Source organism: Zootoca vivipara, chromosome 6 (assembly GCF_965207765.1).
Source record: "Zootoca vivipara chromosome 6, rZooViv2.hap1.1, whole genome shotgun sequence".
NCBI classification, from domain to species: domain Eukaryota; kingdom Metazoa; phylum Chordata; class Lepidosauria; order Squamata; family Lacertidae; genus Zootoca; species Zootoca vivipara.
The window spans coordinates 55,115,202-55,137,346 of record NC_142589.1 but is presented as its reverse complement, the minus strand read 5'-3'; the positions used below and the strand labels follow the sequence as shown (position 1 = coordinate 55,137,346).

Below are 22,145 nucleotides of genomic sequence, written 5' to 3'. Positions count from 1 at the left end.
GAGCTGTGTCCAATATTAGTCCTACTCAAGAGTAGACACACTTTCTTGGTTCACCAAGCATGTAGCTTGTAACATGCAGTTTTAACACGTAGAATAGTTTTGGAATTGCTGGTTTTATTTATGCATGGATAACATTTTATGTCAACTCGCTTTTCATGTTTGCTTTTATTGGTATTCTTAAATGGGTATTTTTAGACGGTTCTTTGCGTGCTGCTTAAGACGTTTTCTGCTGAGTAAATGGTATATGTTTGGTTTTATTTTTTAAATGAAATTAAGGAACATGAATAGCATACGTCCATTCATTTTAATGGACTTAGTTAGCCCTTTACCTTAGTGAGAGTGTGCACACTCCTTCATCCGACGGTCAGGATGTGGTCTCTGACCAAACAGGTTTGGCAGGTTTTCGAACCTAGACCGAAGCAGCTGGTCCCGAGAGTTGTGTGGCTCAGGCACCAGCCTTGCCAGCCCTGTCTCCACCCTTCTGCTCTTGGCTCAGTCAGGCAGCCTTTCCTTGGCAAAGGCCTGAGGTGGTGGAGGAGGAGGAGCTGCAGCAGCAGATGAAAGAGGGCCGCAGGTTAAAAGTTAGCTCAGCAGACAATGTGGCGCTGGCCTGGCAGCCTGTGCTCCCGAACATTTGAGCACACAAACCAGCCCTTTCTGATAAAGGAACAAACAGCCCTGCTCAGCAAGCAGCCGAGTGGCCCTGAAGGCCTTTATCCCTGTCTTCCTCCTCCTCCTCCTCCTCCTCCTGGCTACACAGTAGCCCTCCTTTCTGCACCATTTGGAGCAAAGAGGGCCAGCGAGCCTCTCTCTCCCGCTGGCACAGAAGCACTGCTGCTTCTGCTCAACTGTCTCCCTGCGCATTCTTCAGCTCCGCTACAACCAGCACGTACACATATTTCTAGCATGTGCTTCTGCAAAGCGCGTCAACAGCCGAAGCAGCCATGCATGTCAAACTATACAAACAGCATATGCTCGGGCACATGAGATTGGTGGGGGATTATTTCAGCCTTCTCGTGTGCAGGTTGGTGCTCCTGCAATCCCTCCCGTGGTCCTCGCTGGTTGGGCCACAGGACTGGGTTTCTGTCCACACTGCGTACAGAACGGATGCGGGGAGCAGAATTCTGTGCTCGTGTGCAGCAATATCCATTTCCGTGGGAAGATGGTCTGTTGATGCTTCAGCTGTCATCTAGGGCAGATGCAGGTTTAAAGCAGCCCTAAGATGTGAAAGTGTGAGTGGACAATCTTTGGAACTACGAAATCATGGGGTGGCCTTAAGGCAGGCCACTAGCATTACCTCTGTTTCTCACCTGCAATATGAGGATGATAAGACTGACCTGCCTTATCAGACGGTTGTACGGCTCATTTAGATGGTGTTCCTTTGGCCCTGTCTTCGTACCCTGAGGAAGTGTGCAACAAGGAGAAAGTAGAAGAACCCAATAATAATACCTGTCCCCAGTGAGACTTCCTAGAAAAATAACCTGGACACCTTCTTAGTGTCTTAGTGTCCTTGCTCTGGCACAGGAGTGGGGAGGAGGGTGGGGGAAGCCCTTTGCAGGTGATCAATTCATATCTCCAGGGGTGACGGGAAAAGGAGAAAGGGGGTGGCCCACCCACCATTGGCTTGAACCCCATCCACTGCAGTCCTGTGAGCCCAAATAGATCACCTCCAAGGAAAAGTGGTCTTTAATCAAAAGAAGGATCCCCACCAACAGCTCTAGGGAAACCAGCTGTTTGTTTAAGGCTGGTGGGTTGTGCCCCATCTTGATCATAAGCTTCTGTTCTGACAGCCTTAATGGTGCCCAAAGGCTTCTATCCACAACACCCTATCAAAGTTCTCTCTCTCTCTCTCTCTCTCTCTCTCTCTCTCTCTCTCTCTCTCTCTCTCTCTCTCTCTCTCTCTCTCTCTTTCTCCCTCCCTGTCTTTTCCCTTCCTGATCCTCTTCTTCCTTTTGGCATCCATGATCAGCAGCTGTTGCCATAGCTACATACATGCACGTTGTCTGGGCAAAGATGCCTCCGTCACTGAAGTTTGCACAGTGGACTGGGGATGGCAGGAGAGTATGTGTAAGCAAAAAGAGGGGGATTTGTGCTTTCTAGGATGACTTTGCCCTTGGGTGAAACAAAATAAAAAAAATTATTTCCAGTAGCACCTTACAGACCAACTAAGTTTGTCATTAGTATGAGCTTTTGTGTGCGTGCACACTTCTTCAGATACCTTGGGATTTACCAACAGGCCCTATGGTGAGGTTTCTGTATGAAACTTGAGCCCCATTTGCACCATACATTTAAAGCAGTATCAACACCACTTTAAATGGTCACAGCTTCCCCCAAAGAATTCTGCGAGCTGCAGTTTTTCATGGGTGCTAAGAGTTGTAAGGAAAACCCTATATTCCCATCCCAGGATCACAATTCCCAGAATTCCCTGGGAAGAAGGACTGCTAAACCACTCTAAACATTGTAGCTCTGTGAAAGGAGACTAACAACTCTCGGCACCCTTATAGCATTCTTTGGGAAAAGTGACTGTTTAAAGTGAGATGCTTTCAAATTGGACTATTGGGGGAACCGAAAGCTTCAGGACAGGCACAGGGAGCAGCTGAAACCCCCTACACTCCAGATCTTTTGAACTACAGCTGGGTTCTTCCTAGGACTGATGAGGGTTGTAGTCCAAAAAGTTGGAGAAGACTAAAGTAAGGCCCTGGCTGATTGGCATCCATTTGTCTTGATGTTGCCAGCTCTCATGAGTAAGGCCCACAGAGTAGGTATCCTCCTTTTCACTGCAGGATCAACATCGATCAACATGGATTGTGGCCAATGGCATGGGAATGCAGCTTAATACATTATCACTGGATGCAGAGTACGGTAAGCAGAAATGTGAAGATGCATCTGGTGTCCTGCAGATATTTTGGACTACAACTCCCACACTGGCTGGGGCTGATGGGAGTCAGAGGTTGAAGGTCACCAAGTTGGCAAAGGCTGTCTTATCCATCTGCCCCAGTCCACTATTTTTGTATCTGGCTCTCTTTGGTGTATCTCAACCAGAAGTAGATTCTGAGTAACATATTAGATCCCACGGATTAGATCCCACAAGCCTGAAGTCTTCTTTCCCCTGTCTATGCTGTTGTGACGTGGGGTTTGTGATTTCAGCTCTCTTGACATAATATGCTGGAGACAGTTCTCTAGTAACAGCTCTTTATTAAAGTGAACAAGACTGAAGACTGAGGAGAGGAAAGCTACATTTATAGGGACAGGGGACTAGCTAGGAAGGGATACATTTTGGAGGGAACAATATCAAGCAATCACAGTGCTGCCTTTTGGAGGAAACCAATAAGACAGAGGATCCAAATACAGCAGCTTAAATGAACCAATAGTAGCTGTACCCTCTGGAACCAAAAGGCAGTTACTTTATCCTAATGCAAATACAGACAATAATAATACAGATATAAAATCCTTTGACTCAATACACAACACCCCTCCCCCCCTAGTGAGCACAGCAGACGTAATCCCTCAGGTACTGTGGGGTCCTACAACTTCTACCTGATCTCCTGACAACAGGTGTTGCAGGTTCTGGATTGGATGTTACCTGTGGTGGAGGGGCTACTATAGGGGTTTCATCAGGAACAGATGGAGTCCCAGACATCTCAGGGTCCCCGACCTGTACCTCGTCATCATGAGGACTAGCAGACCCTGGTTCATTTGCTGAAGCCCCTGGTGACTGTACCTCTGGGCCATCTTCACTCTGGTCTCGCAGCTGTGCGTCATTAGCCAGGGATGAATTATCTGACTCCTCCCTGCTGAGCGCCCGGCGCCTCAGCTGATCTATATGTCTCTTCCAAACTTGCCCATTTTCCAAGGTCACATAATAGGACACAGGTCCACTAGCCCGGGTGATCACACCGGCCACCCACCGCGGACCTCGTGAATAGTTCCTCACCCAGACCAGATCTTCAGGGGCGAGATACCTTGTTGTGTCAGTCTCAGCCTGGGGGGTTGCTCTTGAATTACGGTTTGGCATTTTATCTGGGTGGACATAATCCAGCACCGTTACCAGTCTTCTACCTAAGAGCAGCTCGGCTGGCGACTTGCCCGTCGCAGTACACGGCGTCGCATGCTGCAAAAATAACATTCGCGCAATGCGAGCCGACCAGTTACCCTCCATTAAGCGCGCAATGGATTCTTTGGCTGTTCTTACCATGCGCTCAGCCTGCCCATTGGAGGATGGGTGAAAGGGCGCGGATGTGACCCCTCTTATAAAGTTATCAGCCAAGAATGCCCTGAATTCTTGGGATACAAAAGCTGCCCCATTATCTGATACAATGGTCTCAGGTAACCCGTGGGTAGCAAACAGCTGCCTCAACACCTTGATTACGGCAGCTGATGCCATGCTAGGGACCATCGCCACTTCTAACCATTTGGAATATGCATCAACGATAACCAAAAAGACCTTCCCTTGGAATGGCCCAGCTAAATCTATGTGCAGCCGGCTCCAGGGAGACCTGGACTGCTCCCACCAGTGGACTGGTGCTCTGGCCACTTCTGGCCGCACCTCTTGGCATGCCTTGCATGTTCGTACCCATTGTTCTATGTTCTGGTCCATTCCAGGCCACCACACATAACATCGGGCTAGCGACTTCATCCTGACCATTCCCGGGTGTCCCATGTGAAGCGTCTCAAGAACCCTGTTTCTCAGTGGTGCTGGGATGATCACCCTATCTCCCCATAGGAGACAACCCTTATGCATGGACAATTCGTGCTGCCTTGTCGCATAAGGCCTGAATTTTTCTTCATGCGGACCACCTGGCCACCCCCTCCCCACCCAAGTGAGCACACGGGAGAGAACAGCATCTTTCCTCGTTTTCTCAGCTATATCCGTAGCTGTTACAGGAGCCCCCAGAAGTGTTTCTAGCATCATAATGTGCTCCGCCGGAGCAGGATCCTCATTGCTCCCGCCAGGAAGGGGCAATCGACTCAGCGCATCAGCATGGCACAACTGTTTCCCCGGCACATGGGTCAAGGTGTACTGGAACCCATTCAGGAATATTGACCAACGCAACATTCTGGGGGAGAGAATTTGTGGCGTTTGTTTGTTTGGGTTGAACAACCCTAACAGTGGTTTGTGGTCCGTTTCAATGGAGAAATGGCGACCGTACAAATAATCATAGAACCTTTTGATTCCGGACACAATAGCCAGTGCCTCTTTATCAATTTGAGCATAGTTGCGCTCCGTGGGCGACAACGTACGGGAATAGAAAGAGATGGGCTTTTCCGACCCATCCGGTTCCCTATGACTCAGCACAGCCCCCAGACCGTATTGAGAGGCATCACATGCCAGGACCAGCGGCTTTGACTCATCATAATGAGCAAGGACACTCCTGCTACTCAGCATTCCTCGCAAGGAGTCAAAAGCCTTCTGCTGCTCCCGCCCCCATCGCCACACATTCTTTTTCTGCAATAGTCTATGTAATGGTTCAGCTACTGAAGCTTTCTGGGGTAAGAACGAATGATAAAAGTTAATAAGTCCCAGGAATGACTGCAACTCCGTCTTGTTCTGTGGTCGTGGTGCCTCGATGATGGCCTTAATCTTAGCATCTGTGGGGTGGATGCCTGATGCATCAATTTTAAACCCCAAGAAATCCACCGTTGGCACCCCAAAACTGCATTTTTCCTTTTTCAGTTGCAACCCCACCTCCTTGAACTTGAGCAACACTGCACGGACACGCGCAACCAGTTCCTGTGGGTCTTTTCCAGCAATCAAAACGTCATCAAAAAATGGCAAGACCCCCGGCAGACCTCTTAACAGGCGTTCCATGAGCCCTTGAAAAATCCCTGGGGCCACACAAACTCCAAACTGTAATCTGTTAACTCTGAACGCCCCTTTATGTGTGACAATAGTCTGTGCTTCCGCTGATTGTGGGGTTACTGGCAGCTGTTGGTAAGCTTGTGCCAGGTCAATTTTGGCGAACACCTTGCCCCCAGCCAGTTTAGCCAACAGATGTGATACGACTGGAATGGGGTATGAGTTTCCCCTGAGTGCCTTATTGATAGTACATTTGTAATCTGCACATATCCTGACTTCCCCATTTGCTTTAAGGGGCGTGACGATTGGAGTCTCCCACTTAGCAGAGTCCACGGGTGAGAGAACTCCCTGCTTGACCAATTTATCCAGCTCTGCCTCGATCTTGGGTTGCAGTGCAAATGGCACTCGCCTTGGTTTGAGTCGGATTGGGGCCACCCCGGGGTCCAACTCGAAGTCAACTGGGGCCCTTTATAACAACCCAGTTTTCCATTAAAGAGACCAGCAAATTCCTTGCATAATGCCTCGCTCATCTCAGGGCAGGTTTGGATTGAATTAAGCCCTGAGATACTCAGTCCCAGGGCGGGGAACCAGTCAGTGCCCAGGAGACTGGGGCGACTGCTCTTCGCAATCACCAGTTTGAGTACAGCCTGTTTGTCCCGGAACTGTACTCTCACGGCACACATTCCCATAACATGGATGCGGCCTGCTGAGTATGACTGCAAGGTTGCCGGGAAGGGCTCCAGAGGGGGCAACTTACCCCTGAGGAAGAATGTCTTCGCGGTCTGGTCCGACACGATGGTGAATGCAGATCCGGAGTCCACCTCCATGTCGCACTGCTGACCCTCAATCTTCACCTTGACGTGTGCCTTGCCTTGCGCTGGAAACTGCACGGCCCTCCCGTTGATCTCCGTTACATAGTGGCAGTCTTTTAGAAAACGAGTTGCTGTGGGCGGTCTGCGATGCTCCAGTCTAGGTGCTCCTGTTGCTCCCGACGCCGCCGATCTACAGACCCTGGCGATGTGACCCGTCTTTCCGCACGTCCGGCACATAGCATCCCTGAAACGACAACTCTTCCGCCCATGGTTTCCGCCACAACCTGGGCAACTGCCTCGGCGATCTTTGTGCACTGTGCAGGCCTGACGCACCAACTCGACCCCACGGACTGGGCTCTGGCTCGGAGTAGCCTCTAGCTCGTCCATGGCATGCGCAACTTCTATCTGTGGCTTAGTGGCCTTGCGACTGGCATCAAGCTCCTCTCTTTCATAATTCTCCGTGGCGGTGGCCTCCTTCAAGGCTGAAGCAAGGGTAACCTCTTCTTTAGCCACGATGCGTCTTCTGGCTTTCTTGCTGCTCAGACCACCAATAAACCGATCCAGGAGAGTCTCTTCCAGATTTTGGAAGCCGCAGTGCTGAGCGAGCTTCCGGAGTTCAGCCAGAAATGTGGATACAGACTCCCCAGCACGCTGCTGCCTCTTATGGAACTCCATCCGCCGGGCCATCTTGGTCTCAGTAGGCGCCAAGTGGCTCGTTAGGCAGGCAAGAATATCTTTGAGAGATGTCTCACTCAGCTTCGCTGGAGCAAGCAATGCCTTGGCCAGCTTGAAGGTCTCGGGCCCACAGTAGCTCAGGAATGTGGCCCTTCTTTTGCTGGCATCGGTGATCCCTTGAGCCACTGCAAAGAACTTGAAGCGTTCGACGTAGTCTTCCCAGGTGTGGGGCTCTGATGGCTGGAAGGGCTCCAATACCCTTGGACTCTCCATTGTCCTAGCGGGCAGGGTCGTCTTCTCAGCTGGCCAGTGAGTCTTGTTCTCAGCTGCAATCCGGACTCTGAGGCAGGGTTGTGTTTAACCGCTCCTCAGCATTCCGGATCCCACCTTCGTCGCCAATTGTTGTGACGTGGGGTTTGTGATTTCAGCTCTCTTGACATAATATGCTGGAGACAGTTCTCTAGTAACAGCTCTTTATTAAAGTGAACAAGACTGAAGACTGAGGAGAGGAAAGCTACATTTATAGGGACAGGGGACTAGCTAGGAAGGGATACATTTTGGAGGGAACAATATCAAGCAATCACAGTGCTGCCTTTTGGAGGAAACCAATAAGACAGAGGATCCAAATACAGCAGCTTAAATGAACCAATAGTAGCTGTACCCTCTGGAACCAAAAGGCAGTTACTTTATCCTAATGCAAATACAGACAATAATAATACAGATATAAAATCCTTTGACTCAATACACAACATATGCAACAGTGGGTTGTTGCTGTTTTCAGTTCCTTGTGAAAGGTTCCTTTTGCCCTTCAGAAAGTTATCTTTAGTGAAAAGCGTAATGACATCAGACATTTCCATCGCCCCAAAAAGAGCAGAGTTAATGTTATCTTCAAGATGAATGGGTGGGAGGAGGCACCCACAGAAGGGCAAGGACTGTGTTGAGAAAGAGTACCTTTGTTATCGCCGGAAGAAAATCTAACCTCATCATGCCTTCAGTAGTAGAAAACAATGAGTTCAACTCCCCAACCTTAAATACATCACCTGAAGGTGAGTCCTAACAAATTAAATTGGACATCACACCTCATTATGTGTTTCGGAACAGAGGGTTTATAAGTGAATCAGTTCAACAATGATCTACTCGCCCCACATTCCTAAAACAGGCCATTTTAAAACCAGCTTAGCTCAAGTTTGCATTTCACAATGCTCTGTGGTAGTAAAGCTGGCTCACTTTCTAACCTGCTTAAAAGAGTTTATCATCACACACTGCAAATGGGGCCGAGACAGGGGCAAGGAAGAGTGTCTTCTGTAAGAACTTAAGAAGAACCCTGTGGCTGAATCTGGCCAGTGGCCCATCTTGTCCAGCATCCTGTTCTCCCAGTTGCCAACCAGATGCCCCAGTGGGAAGCTCACAAGCAGGACCAAAGTGCACCAGCACTTCTCCCCCAGTTCATGGTATTCTGGTATTCAGTGGCATAGTGTTGATTCTGTTCTCTCTAGTTGGTCTGAATAAGGCAGCTTCCTCTGTTCTCCGAATCCATTCAGAGTGAGATTTGAACTGTGGACTTCTCTTCTCAGAGTTGAACCCCTTCATGAACCAAGCCGCAGATCTGGATGACCTTGAGCACCTGACCAGGCGCGGAGGAGCTGTCCCGATTCCCCAGAGGCTCCCTTGATTCATCCCAAAGGGGGGCACAGCCACAGATGTGAGAAGTTGGGTCTCCTGTGAGCATGAGCTGCCACGTGTGTTTGCAGGCCGTGTTTCCATGGAGACCTGCACAATGGCCACATTAGTCTCAGATTTGTTTTAAAAGGAGAAGGCTTTTGTGCCACCGATTTGTCCCTAATCGCAGGCTGCTTTGTCCCACTTTGGGAGGTGGGGAAGTAGGGTTGCGGGCGGGCGGGTGGGGCTCTGAAAGATCTGTTGGTCTTGTGTCACAAAGTTGTGTTTTGCTGCTGGAAATGGACGGCTGCATTTGGGTCACAGTGCCAAGCGGATTGTGCATAGACAGAAACTAGTCAGTTTCACATATACACTGGTCAGTGACACATATACTAAATAAATAAATTTTGAAAAGATACCGAAATAGCAGAAGATTTACAATGGCAAAGGGAGAAGATGGGTAGAATAGTGAGAAGAACAGCCTAGGGTAGGCCACGGATGGGAAGGAGGCAGTGTAATTTCCTGGAGATCAGCAAGGATTTCTGATTCCCGTTTGTTTAACAGTGTCAACAGCAAAATGAGACCCACTTTCATCCTGCTGAAATGAAAGAGTTTTGGGAGGATTTCTGTGTGGAAGGATTTTGTGCTCCATTCAGTTCTGAGATTCAAAGTGAATCTCTGGCCTCAGATTATTTAATTCAAAGTCTCCACTTGGTGACCCTAGAAAAAAGCAAAGTAGATTCCGCAAACCTGGAGTCTTCCTGCCCCTGGAGCAATGGCACTTCCTGCAATGGTAATTGCAGCAACCGATATTGGCTTGAATGCTAATATTATTTATTGTTTTAATTCTATTTTACATATTGTTTTAATTCTTGTTGTTGTTGTTTAGTCGTTTAGTCGTGTCCGACTCTTCGTGACCCCATGGATCAGAGCATGCCAGGCACTCCTGTCTTCCACTGCCTCCCACAGTTTGGTCAAACTCATGTTTGTAGCTTCGAGAACACTGTCCAACCATCTCGTCCTCTGTCGTCCCCTTCTCCTAGTGCCCTCAATAAGTGTTTAATTACTTTGCAATGGTTATCATTTCTATGTCTTTGGTTTTTTTCTGCTTTATCTGTGTTTTTCTATTTTTCTCTGTAAGCTGCCTTGAGTCCTGTTCTGGGGAAAAGGCAAAATACAGGCAATGATTGATTATTGCACACCCGAAAGATGTGCATGCAAACACCCAACCCAGAAGTGATCAAAAACATCACAAAATATGCTACTAAAAGGGTGTAATGTGGGTGGAATGAGGGTGGGGTGTAACAGGGTGGGGCACACTTATACATGCTCCGGCAACACGTGTGGGGGCCAAAAACAGAAACCCCGTGCAAAATGGTCGTTGACTGTCACTGTATAAATAAATAAATAAAATAATAAATGATAGTAGAACACAACACACAGTACGTACATTTAAAGCATGCAACCCCCCTCCTCAAAGAACCCTGGGAACTGTCATAAGGATGCTGAGAATTGTACCTTTGCGAGTGATAAACTACATTTCCCAGAATTTATTGGGGGGGATATTGTATGTATGTAGCCAAACACTTGCATGTATTTTCTCCATTGTTCAGATGCAAACAGTGGAAGAAAGATCAGTTCAAAAGGGCTTTTTCCATGTCTTGCATAAAAATACCCACAACACTCAGGACTGTGATAGTGGATTTCCTGCCATGGGTGGGAGGTTAGACCTAATGTCTTATCCAGGATGATCTGCACACAAAAAGGAAGTTCTGTGCACAGATCACCCTTCTGGATCTCTTAACCTCCATAGTGTCACCTTCCCTGCCAATCACTGCCGAAGCCCCACCTTTTCTAAAAAGACTTTGGCATGACCCCCTGGTTTGCCAGATACCCAGCTGCAAAGAAACCCATTGCACATTCTTCCTATTTTGTACCCCCATTTACCTCCCCTCCCACTGGATAGAGAAAGGAGGGTTGGCCCTGTCGTTGGGCAGAGTGGGGCAACTTCCCCAGGGGACAGTTGCTGAGGGACAGTGGAGGCAGCCCCGAGGACTGATCCCTGTGTGGTACCTGTCCTATCCTGATTCCCCCATAAGCTGCCTGCAGTGGAGAACCCAATCCCGTTGCCAGGGTTGAGATAAGATTTAACCGCCACTCCAGTTGGCTTCTGCATATGGAATGGTGGGGGGGGGGCATCTTTCCCTTTGGCTCAGGCAGTAAAATTTGTTTGGAGAGGCTGGGCGTGAGTGAGCAAGTTATTACTGTATCTCCAAGCAGGTGTTGGTGCTGCTGTCATACCTGCAAAAATAGCTAATGTGGGAGAAGGGGACTCACGAGAACTGGGATTGGTCCCCGGTGGTTGGGAAAGGACTGTTTGCTGCTAATCATGGCTCCTGCGTGACACTGTTCATGAGAGCAGACTGTGTCTCATAGGCTCCCAAATCCCTTCATTTTCAGAGTTTAATCTGGCAGCCATAGACCTCTCATGAGCCTTTCGGTTTTACTTTTAAAAAGGGGTTTTTTTTTAATTTCCTCGAAAGCAATGAGACTCTGGGAAAAGGCGTTTCTGTTGGAAAGTTATGAACAACCCAAGCTCTCTCTCTCTCTCTCTTCCTCTCTGAGCATGTAAAAACATAGCATTAATCTGGTTTGTTTTTAATCTTTATAAGAGAAACTGGAGCTCAAGTCCCACCTCTTTCTCTTTGAACCCCGGTAGCAAATGGGGGTTATTCCTGAGTGAGGAGAATGTACTCTGCATATGCTCTTGAGTGAGAGAAGAGTACACTCTGCATGTGCTCAGTGGCACTCTTCTCTCATTTCAAATAAAAATTATAATTTCCATGTTCCACAGATAAGCCCTCACAATCAGAAGGCCTGCAGTGTAGCTTGGGCACCAGTTACTAGGTAGCCAAAAGTAAAACCTGCTGGGATTAAGAGAGGTGGTTGAGATTTTTCTGGTCTGAGAAGCAACAGTGGGAAGGTTAACAGCTTTGACACTTAAGGCCTGCTAATTGGGCTTTAAAGTTAACAGCCCATTACAAGTGTGTTGGGGGGGGAGGGGAGGGTCTGGGAGTGTTGTTTCAGCTGGTTTGGCTAAGGGTCAGAAAAAGACAAGCGCTGCTGAGGTCTGCCTTGTGGCCTTTGGGTTTTCTCTGCCAGAAGTGAAAGGGAGAAAACAAACACTCAGAGCAAGAGGACTCTGAATTGGATCTACATCCTAGCTTGTAGGTACTAAAATCTGTAGGAAGTCCTTGCTGGGATTGCCAACTTTTGACAGATCCCTGTGCTTTCAGCCCCTGGCTGATGTGCAGGTGTATGTATGTATTTAAAGGAGGCTGGAAGCTCTCCTGGCAATGGGCTAGAGTGCGTGAGATGGCATGATTTTATTGCAAGGTCTTGGAGAAGCAAGAAATCACTCTAGATTAGGTTTAGACAGATGTGTTTTTCCATGTTACTTTCATATCTCTGTCTCCTTTGTAGTCAACTGCTAAAACTGCTTCTAAATCTGTTTCCCCCCCCCAAACTATTGTTACAATAAATGTCAACTAGCTCCTTTTCCAGACTCTTAGTAAAAGCGTTTGTTGTTGAGAAAAACGTATGTACTTAAAAGTGCTATTTCTTCAAAATGGTTGATATACAATCAATAAAGACAAGGCCCTCTCTGCCCATTGGCTTACACTCTGAAAGAAAAACACACACACACAAAGGGGAGGGGAGAGATGAGGCTGGAAAAGCCCAAGGACCACATTCCCTCATAGGTAACCTTCTGGAGGCCACATGTCACTGTTGGGTGGGTCCTGAAGGAAAAGTGGGTGGAGCAAAGGGACCTGCCTCTTACTACATTAGGCTACATTCTCACCATGCAGAAGTCAGATGTTTTTGCCCACCCTGCTCCACCCTCCTCAAGGCAAGCAACAGGCATTATCAGAGACCAAGGACACACCCCAGCCATACATCCTACAGAGCAGGACTCGTGAGTGGTGTGGCCTGGTGGGAGTTCCAAGAGTCAGATAAAGAGGCCTGAGGCTGCATTTTGCCCGCAGGCCTCAGGTTTCCTATCTCCTCTGTTCTAATGACTAGCTGGGATGGAAAGAGCTCTCAAAATGGAGGAGCCTGCTGGAGCAGCTGGTCTCTCAGCAGGGCCCGTGGAGTGGCTCTGCTTCCCATCTCTCCCTCCTCTGCATGCTGGTGGAATGGGAAGCCAGAAGTGGCCTGATATAAATATGAAGCCTGGTGAAGCAAAAGGATGTGCCTGCCACCTGTAACGTCAACACATCACCACAGCGCCCACATCTCATGCTGCAGATGGGGGCAAGGCAACTTGCTTCAAATGTGGTCTCACTTAAAGAGGGCTTCTCTCCACCCTGATTTATGCAGATCAAGCTGTGATTAAAGGTGACAGAGTAGGTCAGAGCCCTGTATTTTGGGTCCGTTGGGATGTCCCGCTGACAGGCAGAAATCTAGTAGGTCTGATCAAGTCCCTATCAAATTTTGTAAACCACCTTGAGGGTTTTTTTTTAAATAACCAGGCAGTGCATACATTTTTAAAATAAAACACAAAATAAATACATTCAGGTGCAATTAAATTATAGCGGCCAATTGTGCATTGCCAAAAGCAACATGTCACCAAAAAGGACAATAGAGGCTACCTATCAGGATTAAAATTGCATACGGCAATTTACATGTGTGCAGATGCAAACATAGAAAGAGAATTGTAGAGCTGGAAGGGACCACAAGGGTCATATAGTCCAACGCCTTGCAAAACAGGAATATTTTTGCCCAACACAGGGCTCGAACCTGCAATGCTGAGATTGAGAGTCTCATGCTGTCCTGCAAAGAAGCAATACATCTTTCCCTAGCAGGGAAAACTGAGGCCTGTGTGGCCTTGCTGTTCAGGGGCTGTTCACTGTTGCTTAGCTCCACCTCCAAGGCCACTACCCTCCCTCCTTAGGCTTCTTTACCTTTGGACCACCAGACATCTCTTCAAACAGAGGACATGGTGGTCACCCTAAATCAAATATATAGGATGTTCACCAGCTGACCCATGCCATCCTACTGAGCCCTGGGATGAGTCAGCTCCCTTGCCCACTTCATTAATGCACTTGCAATGCAGCCACTGCCTCCTCTTTGGGTTGAATTGAGTTTCAGAATAAAGCCCCACGTCAGAAGGAAGGAAGGAAGGAAGGAAGGAAGGAAGGAAGGAAGGAAGGAAGGAAGGAAGGAAGGAAGGAAGGAAGGAAGGAAGGAAGGAAGGAAGGAAGGAAGGAAGGAAGGAAGGAAGGAAGGGCAGCATGCAAAGCTCCTCCTTACTTTTGTTAATTAAATCATCGTTGGAATTTTCAACATAACAGGATTAAAAACAACAAATTGTGAGGGGAAAAAGAATGCAACAAACCCCCACACCATGCTTGCATTAAGTAATACAGAACATGGTAAACTTTACCTGGGAATGAGAGTAAAAGCAGAATATGTGTGAAGCACCATGGATTAAGCTGCATCAAAAGAATTAACTGAAGTCCTCCAAAAGCAAAGGTGGCAGTAAAAGTGATGGGTCGTTAAGATTTATATCAGGAATAAACTGGTGCCACACTGCTGAAAATGGACCTTTAGGTGCTGGCAGCCATTTTAGGAGGTTTGCCCGAAAGAACCAGACCTGCCCTGTAGCCCTTCCAGCTACCCAGAGTCCGGCCACCTCACCTTGCCCTCTTCCGTGGATAAGGGCCTTTGTCCCTGTGTCACTGCCTTGCCTTGCCTCCCCTCTCCCCACCCCACTCCTCCATTCTCTGCACAGACCATCTCTAGTCTCTCTCTCTCCCCCCCCCCCACTTGGGGCCATCAGATGTTGCTGAAAAGGAACAATGGGAAGTATTGTCTCTGCTGGCTGACAGGCTTCGAACCCCACCAGCACAAACAAAAAGACACATTGACTCAGGAGGAGAAAGGGTCCCATAGATTGCAGTCTCCTTGGGGGGGGGGGAGAGAACCGCCTGGTGTGCCAAAGGGGACATCATAGAATTATAGAATTACTTTTCCCAACCACCACAGCCACAGACTCTCTGTGGTCAGATGCTGGGAACTCTCCTCCAGGATAAAAAGTCTCCAGGCTGGGGTTGAAGGGGACCTGTAGCATGGCTTAATTTGAGCTTGGCCTTGTAAGGTCCTTTCAGTGCCAGGGTTTGGATCTGGAACATTTTTACAAGAACAGGGTGTACCTCTGAACATGTGCAGAGTGCCTTTACCGTACCACATAAAACCTATCTTCATTAAGCTTTAAAAGGAAGGGATTCTAAGGAAGGGTCAAAATTCCAGGGAAGAATTAGGCCTGACCCAACACACACACACACACACACACACACACACACACACACACACACTCCATTGTAGTCAAATTTCTTTGGCGAGAGAATTGCAAGTCAGTCACAAAGATGGAGTCATTGCCACCCTCGTGTGTGCTATGGTACATATGCAGGCTTCTGATGCCGGGGTGCTGTTCTACATCTAGTTTTCTGAGCAAGGAAGTTTGTGAAAGAACTCAGGTGTATCCTTATTTATACTGTAATTTGTTGGTTGGTGCATTTTTATCCCACCTTTCCTCCAAAGAGCTCGAGGCGGTATACATAGTCCTCTTCCTCCCCATTTTATCTTCACAACAACCCTGTGAGGTAGGTTAGGCGGAGAGGCTGTGACTGGCCCAAGGTCACCCAGTGAGCTGAATGGCCAAGAGCAGGGGGGATTTGAACCCTGGTCCCCCAGGTCCTAGTCCGACACTCTAACCACTACACCACACTGACACTTGAATTCTAACTACAGCTGGGTCCACATTACTGGCTTAAAATGCAACGGCGTCTCCCCACCCCACCCCCGTGTTTCAAATTCCAAATCGTATGGAAGCTGGGTTGGAGCGAAAGGCATCAAAATGGAGCATTTCCCAAGCACGACAGGATGGGTGCATCATGTGTGGACCCGGCTTCACAAACTGGTCGTGGGAATCCACTGCATGCAGAGTAAATGGGAGTGTTGTTGTTGTTGTTAAAACTGTACACCGCCCTTTATCTGAAGATCACAGAACAGTTCACAACATAAAAACACAAAATGAGAATATAAGGTGCATAATAAACAAACAAACAAACAAACAAACAAACCATTAACCTATGTCTTCTGTTCCTGGCTCTATCTGATAGACCTTGGGCAATCTAGTAAAAAAGAAAGCCAAGACACAGTCCTGGTTCACACTCGGTAGCACTGAAGCCCAGCAAGGTTACGCCTGAACTTGCCTTTCCTATATCACATCCCAGAATCCTCAGTAACATGCTAGCACGACTGTGCACACGTGCACTGCCGCAAAACCCAGAAGTGGCATGAGAAACGGCACAAACAGCCCTAAAAGAGCACAAAATAGGCAAACACGGCATGAAAACAGCGCCTAGCAATCCCACAGTCCTTTACAAGTGCAATCCCAGGAGCCTTTGCACCGACCTTTGAGGCCTGTGGAGAATTAGAGTTTGAGCAAGGAGGTTAGGAGGGACCAATTGCGCTGCAGTTTGGTGGTTTGGGTCCCCCCCCCAATGAGGTTTAGAGGGTGTTTGCAGGCTTTTTCAATGGTGTTCCCAATTTCACTTAAACACGAGTTGCCTCAGATTCCAGGAGTCAGCATACTTTTTCAGCAGGGGGCCAGTCTACTGTTCCTCAGACCTTGTGGGGGGCCAGACTATATTTTGAAAAAATATATGAATGAATTCCTATGCCCCACAAATAACCCAGAGATGCATTTTAAATAAAAGGACACATTCTACTCATGTAAAAACACCAGGCAGGCCCCACAAATAACCCAGAGATGCATTTTAAATAAAATAACACATTCTACTCATGTAAAAACATGCTGATTCCCGGACCGTCCGCAGGCCGGATTCAGAAGGCGATTGGGCTGCATCCGGCCTCCGGCCTTAGTTTGGGGACTCCTGCCTCAGAACATAATCCCCGCCACAATGGGGAGTTGCCTGTATTTGCTTGCCTATACGTTGAGTTTGAAACTATGTATGGGAATGAGACAGACCTGGTATATGAAGCCACCAGGACCTTCTCCAGAGGGTGGCCATTTGATGGGGTGCTGAGGCAACATCACCACCATGTTCACTTTGCGTGGAACGTCATTGGTTGCAATTTCTGGGATTGCACATCTCACTTCTCCAAGGTCAGGGGGTGTCACGTCAACATATGGGGAAGATTTCCAGTGTGGGGTATGGCAGGGACTGGAGGCCTCCTCTCATTATAACCAGAGCCCTGAGAGGGCCGCGACCAAGGAACAGAGAGAGAGAGGGAGAGCCCTTGCAACCGCCTGCCAAGTCTCTGGCAGAAAGCAGGCGGGGAAAGCTCTGTTTGGCCTGAAACGTGCTTTTGTTTTCATTATAAACTCCTCTTTTAATGAGGAAGGAGGCCCTGAAAACCAACTCTATCTTCTGCGCAGCTTCTGCCAAAAGCTGACTGGGCAGCAGCAAGGGGCAGGGGAGCGAGTGGCCAAAGGCCAAGAGAGCCCAGCCCGCCCTCGGAGGCTGACCTGCCATCCATCGCCTGCCAATTGGAAGCTGCACCCTCATCCCCATTCTCCCCTGACAAATGCTGGCACTCAGCCTGTTGCCATAATGCAAACTCCACTGGCAACACAGCGTGGGGGAGGGGGAGCTGACCTCCCAGGGGACGAGTGAAACAAACCCATGATTTATTTGCCACATCTCTACATAAAATATGATAAAAGTGCAGTAACAGGTGGATGTTCTGTGTTTAATAGAACTTTGTTGTGCAGGTGAATTTCTTTCTCAGTTTAGGGTAGTATTCAATGCAAGTCCTACTTAGAGCAGACCCACTTAAGTTAACAGACAAGTGGTGCTGCTTTGAGTAGGTCTTAGCTGAAAGCAACCCTTACAAAATGCACGAAGAGCTAATGACTTTATTAATAAGCCTTGTTAACAGTCCCCTTCTTTTTATGTTCATCACATCGTTAAATGCTACCAGTTTATGTCAGACTGTACTGTCAGGCACTGCTTGCCTTAAAGCAACCTTAGCATCATATGAACATGCTGCCTGGGAATGATGGGAGTTGTAGTCCAAAACAGTTGGAGGGCACTAGGTTGGGAAAGGCTGCCTGAGAACATGCCCTTGAACCCTTCTGCAGTATAGACAAGAGCAGACATAGGCAAACTCGGCCCTGCAGATGTTTTGGGACTACAGCTCCCATCACCCCTAGCTAACAGGGCCAGTGGTCAGGGATGATGGGAGTTGTAGTTCCAAAAATCTGGAGGGCCTGGACAAAAGTTTATGTGGCAAATCAATGTGGAAACATCCCTTGAAGTGTGAAAATTTCCTCATAATGGTCTGCCTGGTACGAACATTATTCCGTCCTTATCCAGGTTTCAATGTGCATTTATTTCTTTATTTCCCATTTTTTTAAAAAATCACATTTGGCACTGTTGTATTTTGCAGTGCCCTAGGAGTTCTGCCGGGAGACAGCGCCTACATCTTTTTCAACTAAATAAAACCTTGATTCGGCTATGAATTTGCTCCACTTCCTAAAATTTGACACTTGGGAATCATAATGCTAGTTGGTTTTCTTTGGTATCTGTAAGGGTTACAGACATAATGTTTGCAGAGTTCTTTAAAAACACCAGGACACTCTATAAATGCTTCATCACAAGAAGAGCCACCCAGTGCCCAGCCAGGAGGAGTCCTGACCATCTTGCTAATCAAAGGCCCAGTCAACCAGGAAATGATTGTTCGGGTGTTCAAGGTTGCTTTGAAACAACTCGTCAGCCTTGGCATTACTGAAGGGAAGGGAAGCCACCACCCAAGAGCTACGTGGGTTGTCATCGTCATTGGTTCCTCTCCCCCCCCCCCCTGCGGCATTGCCCAGGTGTGCTGGACAATCTACTCCTTTGTTGTTCTCAGTGCAACCTTTAACAGCATGACACAAAGGAGGGGAGAGAGAGAGCACGCACCTTGATTGCACCATGTAAAGAGGCTGTCTGTTTTTCTCTCATACACACCACCAAGTCACCAATTGCCTCTTCTTAACTGATTAAATCCTTTGGGTTTGATACTGGATGAAAAGGTCACTTTTGCCTTCCAGAGAGACTGGAGAAAAAGAAGGCAATTAAATTTTCCCTCTCACTCTTCTAGTATCTATTGGCCCTTTTCCAGCTCTGCCGTGACCATTTTTCGTGCCAGACTGTTGGTCCAGCTAAGCAACCCTGAGTCACACAATTGCAGCCTACTAAGAAAGGGGCAATTCACCAGTTTTCCTTCCTTCCTTCACAGGAAGAAAGCAATACAAGGGGCAAAACCAGCAAGACAGAAGCTAGTACTAATTAATGTTGCAAAGGACTGTGCTGAACAGGATTTACTAGCAAGTAAAGACCTTGTTGGTGGAGCCTGGCATGGCTGGATCACATGGTGCTTGCTATGTCAAGAATTGTGTGGAAGCACAGTTTTGTTTCCTTTTAAAATGTTTTTATTACAGATTTTATTGGGTTACAAAAGTACATACATCTCTGCTTTCAGTTAATTGGAAGTGCAGTTTTGATTCTCCTTTCAGCCTCACTAATGGTCTCTTGCGTTAGAGCAACCTGAGGCATGCAAACTTTACATTTCAGTAGCTAGTTACAGGTAGGTAGCCGTGTTGGTCTGCCGTAGTCGAAACAAAATAAAAAAATTCCTTCCAGTAGCACCTTAGAGACCAACTAAGTTTGTCATTGGTATGAGCTTTCGCGTGGTATCTGAGGAAGGGTTTTTTTAAATTTTATTTCAGCAGCTGTTTCCTTCAATGCCACAGCCATCCTTAGTAGCCCTGGGCTAATTTCTAGGAGGGATGTAGGTGGGTGGCAGTGGGGAGGGGTGTGCCTGCCGCCAGCGTCAAAATTGCAGAATTTGCCGCATTGCCAAATTCTCTTGAAATACATCCTGAGGGAGAGCCGTGAAGAGAATCTGCCAGTCAGCCAGTGTAGAATCTACTGAGCTAGATGGATCAATGGCCAGCGGCAGGCCACATTTCCTGGACATTAACGAGATTTCAAAGGTGCCACTGAAGTTTAGGGGGAATTTCCCAAAGGCAGCTCTCAGACAAGTCAATTGACAAGTCAAATACCGTATGGCAACCCTACACTGACACCATACATTTAAAGCAGCATGATACCACTTCAAAGATGTATGCTATCAAATGCCAACAGTGCGCTTCAGCTCTCTATATTGGACAAACAGGCCAAACCCTACGCCAAAGGATAAATGCACATAAATCTGACATCAGGAATCACAAGACAGAGAAACCAGTAGGAGAACACTTCAATCTTCAAGGACATTCTATACAAGATCTCAAAGTAGCTGTCATATTACAAAAGAATTTCAGAAATAGACTGGAAAGAGAAGTTGCTGAATTGCAACTTATTACCAAACTTAAAACCATGGAGAGTCCTGGTCTGAATAGAGACATTGGATTCTTATCTCATTATACATGATGAAGCTATTTTTAGCCATCTCACCCCTTGCTTTTTCCCGTAAGACCAATTGCAGTCGTTAACAGTCGTCAACAGTTCTAGTTACAGGTAGGTAGCCGTAGGTAGCCGTGTTTGTCTGCCGTAGTCGAAACAAAATTTAAAAATTCCTTCCAGTAGCACCTTAGAGACCGGCTAAGTTTGTCATTCTTCAGAAGTGTGCATGCACATGAAAGCTCATACCAATGACAAACTTAGTAGGTCTCTAATGTGCTACTGGAAGGATTTTTTATTATTATTTTGAGTCATCAACAGGTTTACCACACCTATCAGCCAATCACCCATTCCCACCACCCTTCTGAGTAATACCCCTCCCCACCCTCTCACTATATATAAGGGTCTGGTGACTTCTGTTTCAGTGTATCTGAAGAAGTGTGCATGCACACAAAAGCTCTGAGGAGTAAAGAGGGGTCTCCTGACAACTCTCACTGGAATCAATCAGCTCAAGTTACTGAAGTTCACTTATTTCCACAGGTCTACTCTGAGGAGGACTAGCACACAGTGTTGACATGTGTCACTTTGCAATGAAATGTAAATGGCTAGGGAGATGCCCCTTCTCCAAAGAGCTTGCAATCAAAAATTTGCAAACATGAGGGGTCTGCAGGGTGTAGGAGGAATACAAAAGATGCAGTGATGATTTGGGAGCAGTAGCTGGTGCTCCCCCCCCCAGTCCCCCAGCCCCCCCCTTTGCTGCAGTCTCTCCCCCTGCACATTTGTGGCTTTAGAGTCTCCTGCAGCTTCAGCTTGGCTTTCTCCCTGTTGGAATTTGCTCCCTGGAGAGATCTAATTAGCTAATTCCGTTGCTATTTTTAAATCTAAATGGAAGGCACCACACTCTCACCACTTTCCCCTCCTTTATCCTGAGTGTCAGCATTTCGAGCAGTGCCATTCCTCTCCTTGCCTTAACTCAGTTAAGAGCCCAGACACTTGGGAACAGTTTGAGCTCAATGGATAAATCAATTGCATTGGGAGGATTTTTTTTTTATAATGTTAATAGCCAACTCAATCAATTAACAAAGGTTGGCAGTGGAGTGGGATTCCCAGCTTTTGATTGCATTGCCCATCCATTTCAATTTCTCTAAGCTCTTTAGATGGAGAAGGCTGTCTGGATTGTGTGCCCTGAACGATCTCTGCATGCAAGAATCCAGAACAAATTTCCACCGGGTAAAAAACACGTCAGGCCACGCCAGCCTTTTCCACAAGGCCTTCGAAGGAGGCGTGGACCACAGACAAAATTGACATCAACGGGCAATACTGTATATGGCTCTTCCATTAGCTCTCTGGGCCGTGAAGTGGTCGTGAAGATGGAATAGGCACATGATAACTTAGGGTTACATGTGGGAAGTCTGTCAGCTACCACAATAATTTATATCAAATTCAAACAAAGTGCAGTGCATGGGGATAGAGAGAGGGGGTTCAAAAGGATTTCTCTCCAGACAACAAAACGACACTCCTGGTTCTTCAAGTGTTTGGAGAGGCAAGACGAGGAACAGGAATTCCTGAAGATCTGGCTGCAGCAGGGATGTAGCTCTGGGGGGGAGCGAGAGGGGTGGCTGTGGCCCTGGGCACATTTTTGAGAGGGTGTGTTACCAGCTCCCGCCCCCCCCCCCTCATTAGTGCCTGGATCTGGAGCGCAAGCTTCCTCGCACCTAGCCACAGCTC

At 47.6% G+C, this 22,145-nt stretch overlaps 1 protein-coding gene across 1 annotated transcript; it reads right to left on the bottom strand.

Annotated features, from left to right (window-relative positions):
• Window positions 1–682: 682 nt before the first annotated feature.
• Window positions 683–19,095, bottom strand: PNMA3 (PNMA family member 3). Its single transcript, XM_088671317.1, has 4 exons — window positions 18,936–19,095; window positions 6,319–10,101; window positions 1,311–1,400; window positions 683–772 (listed from the first exon to the last, which is right to left on the bottom strand). The coding sequence occupies exons 2-4, from the start codon at window positions 7,555–7,557 to the stop codon at window positions 683–685; spliced, it is 1,419 nt and encodes a 472-aa protein (XP_088527443.1). The 5' UTR covers window positions 7,558–10,101; window positions 18,936–19,095.
• Between the last annotated feature and the right edge of the window lie 3,050 nt (window positions 19,096–22,145).

Excerpts from the sequence above, each read along its gene's own strand:
- PNMA3 (XM_088671317.1), bottom strand. The coding sequence starts at position 7,557 with ATGGAGAGTCCAAGGGTATTGGAGCCCTTCCAGCCATCAGAGCCCCAC. Across the intron at positions 1,401-6,318 it reads CCTGCCCTGAGATGAGCGAG|GGTACGAAGACAGGGCCAAA; the intron begins GCATTATGCAAG and ends ACACTTCCTCAG. Across the intron at positions 773-1,310 it reads TTATCATCCTCATATTGCAG|AAAGGAGGGCTACTGTGTAG; the intron begins GTGAGAAACAGA and ends CAAATGGTGCAG.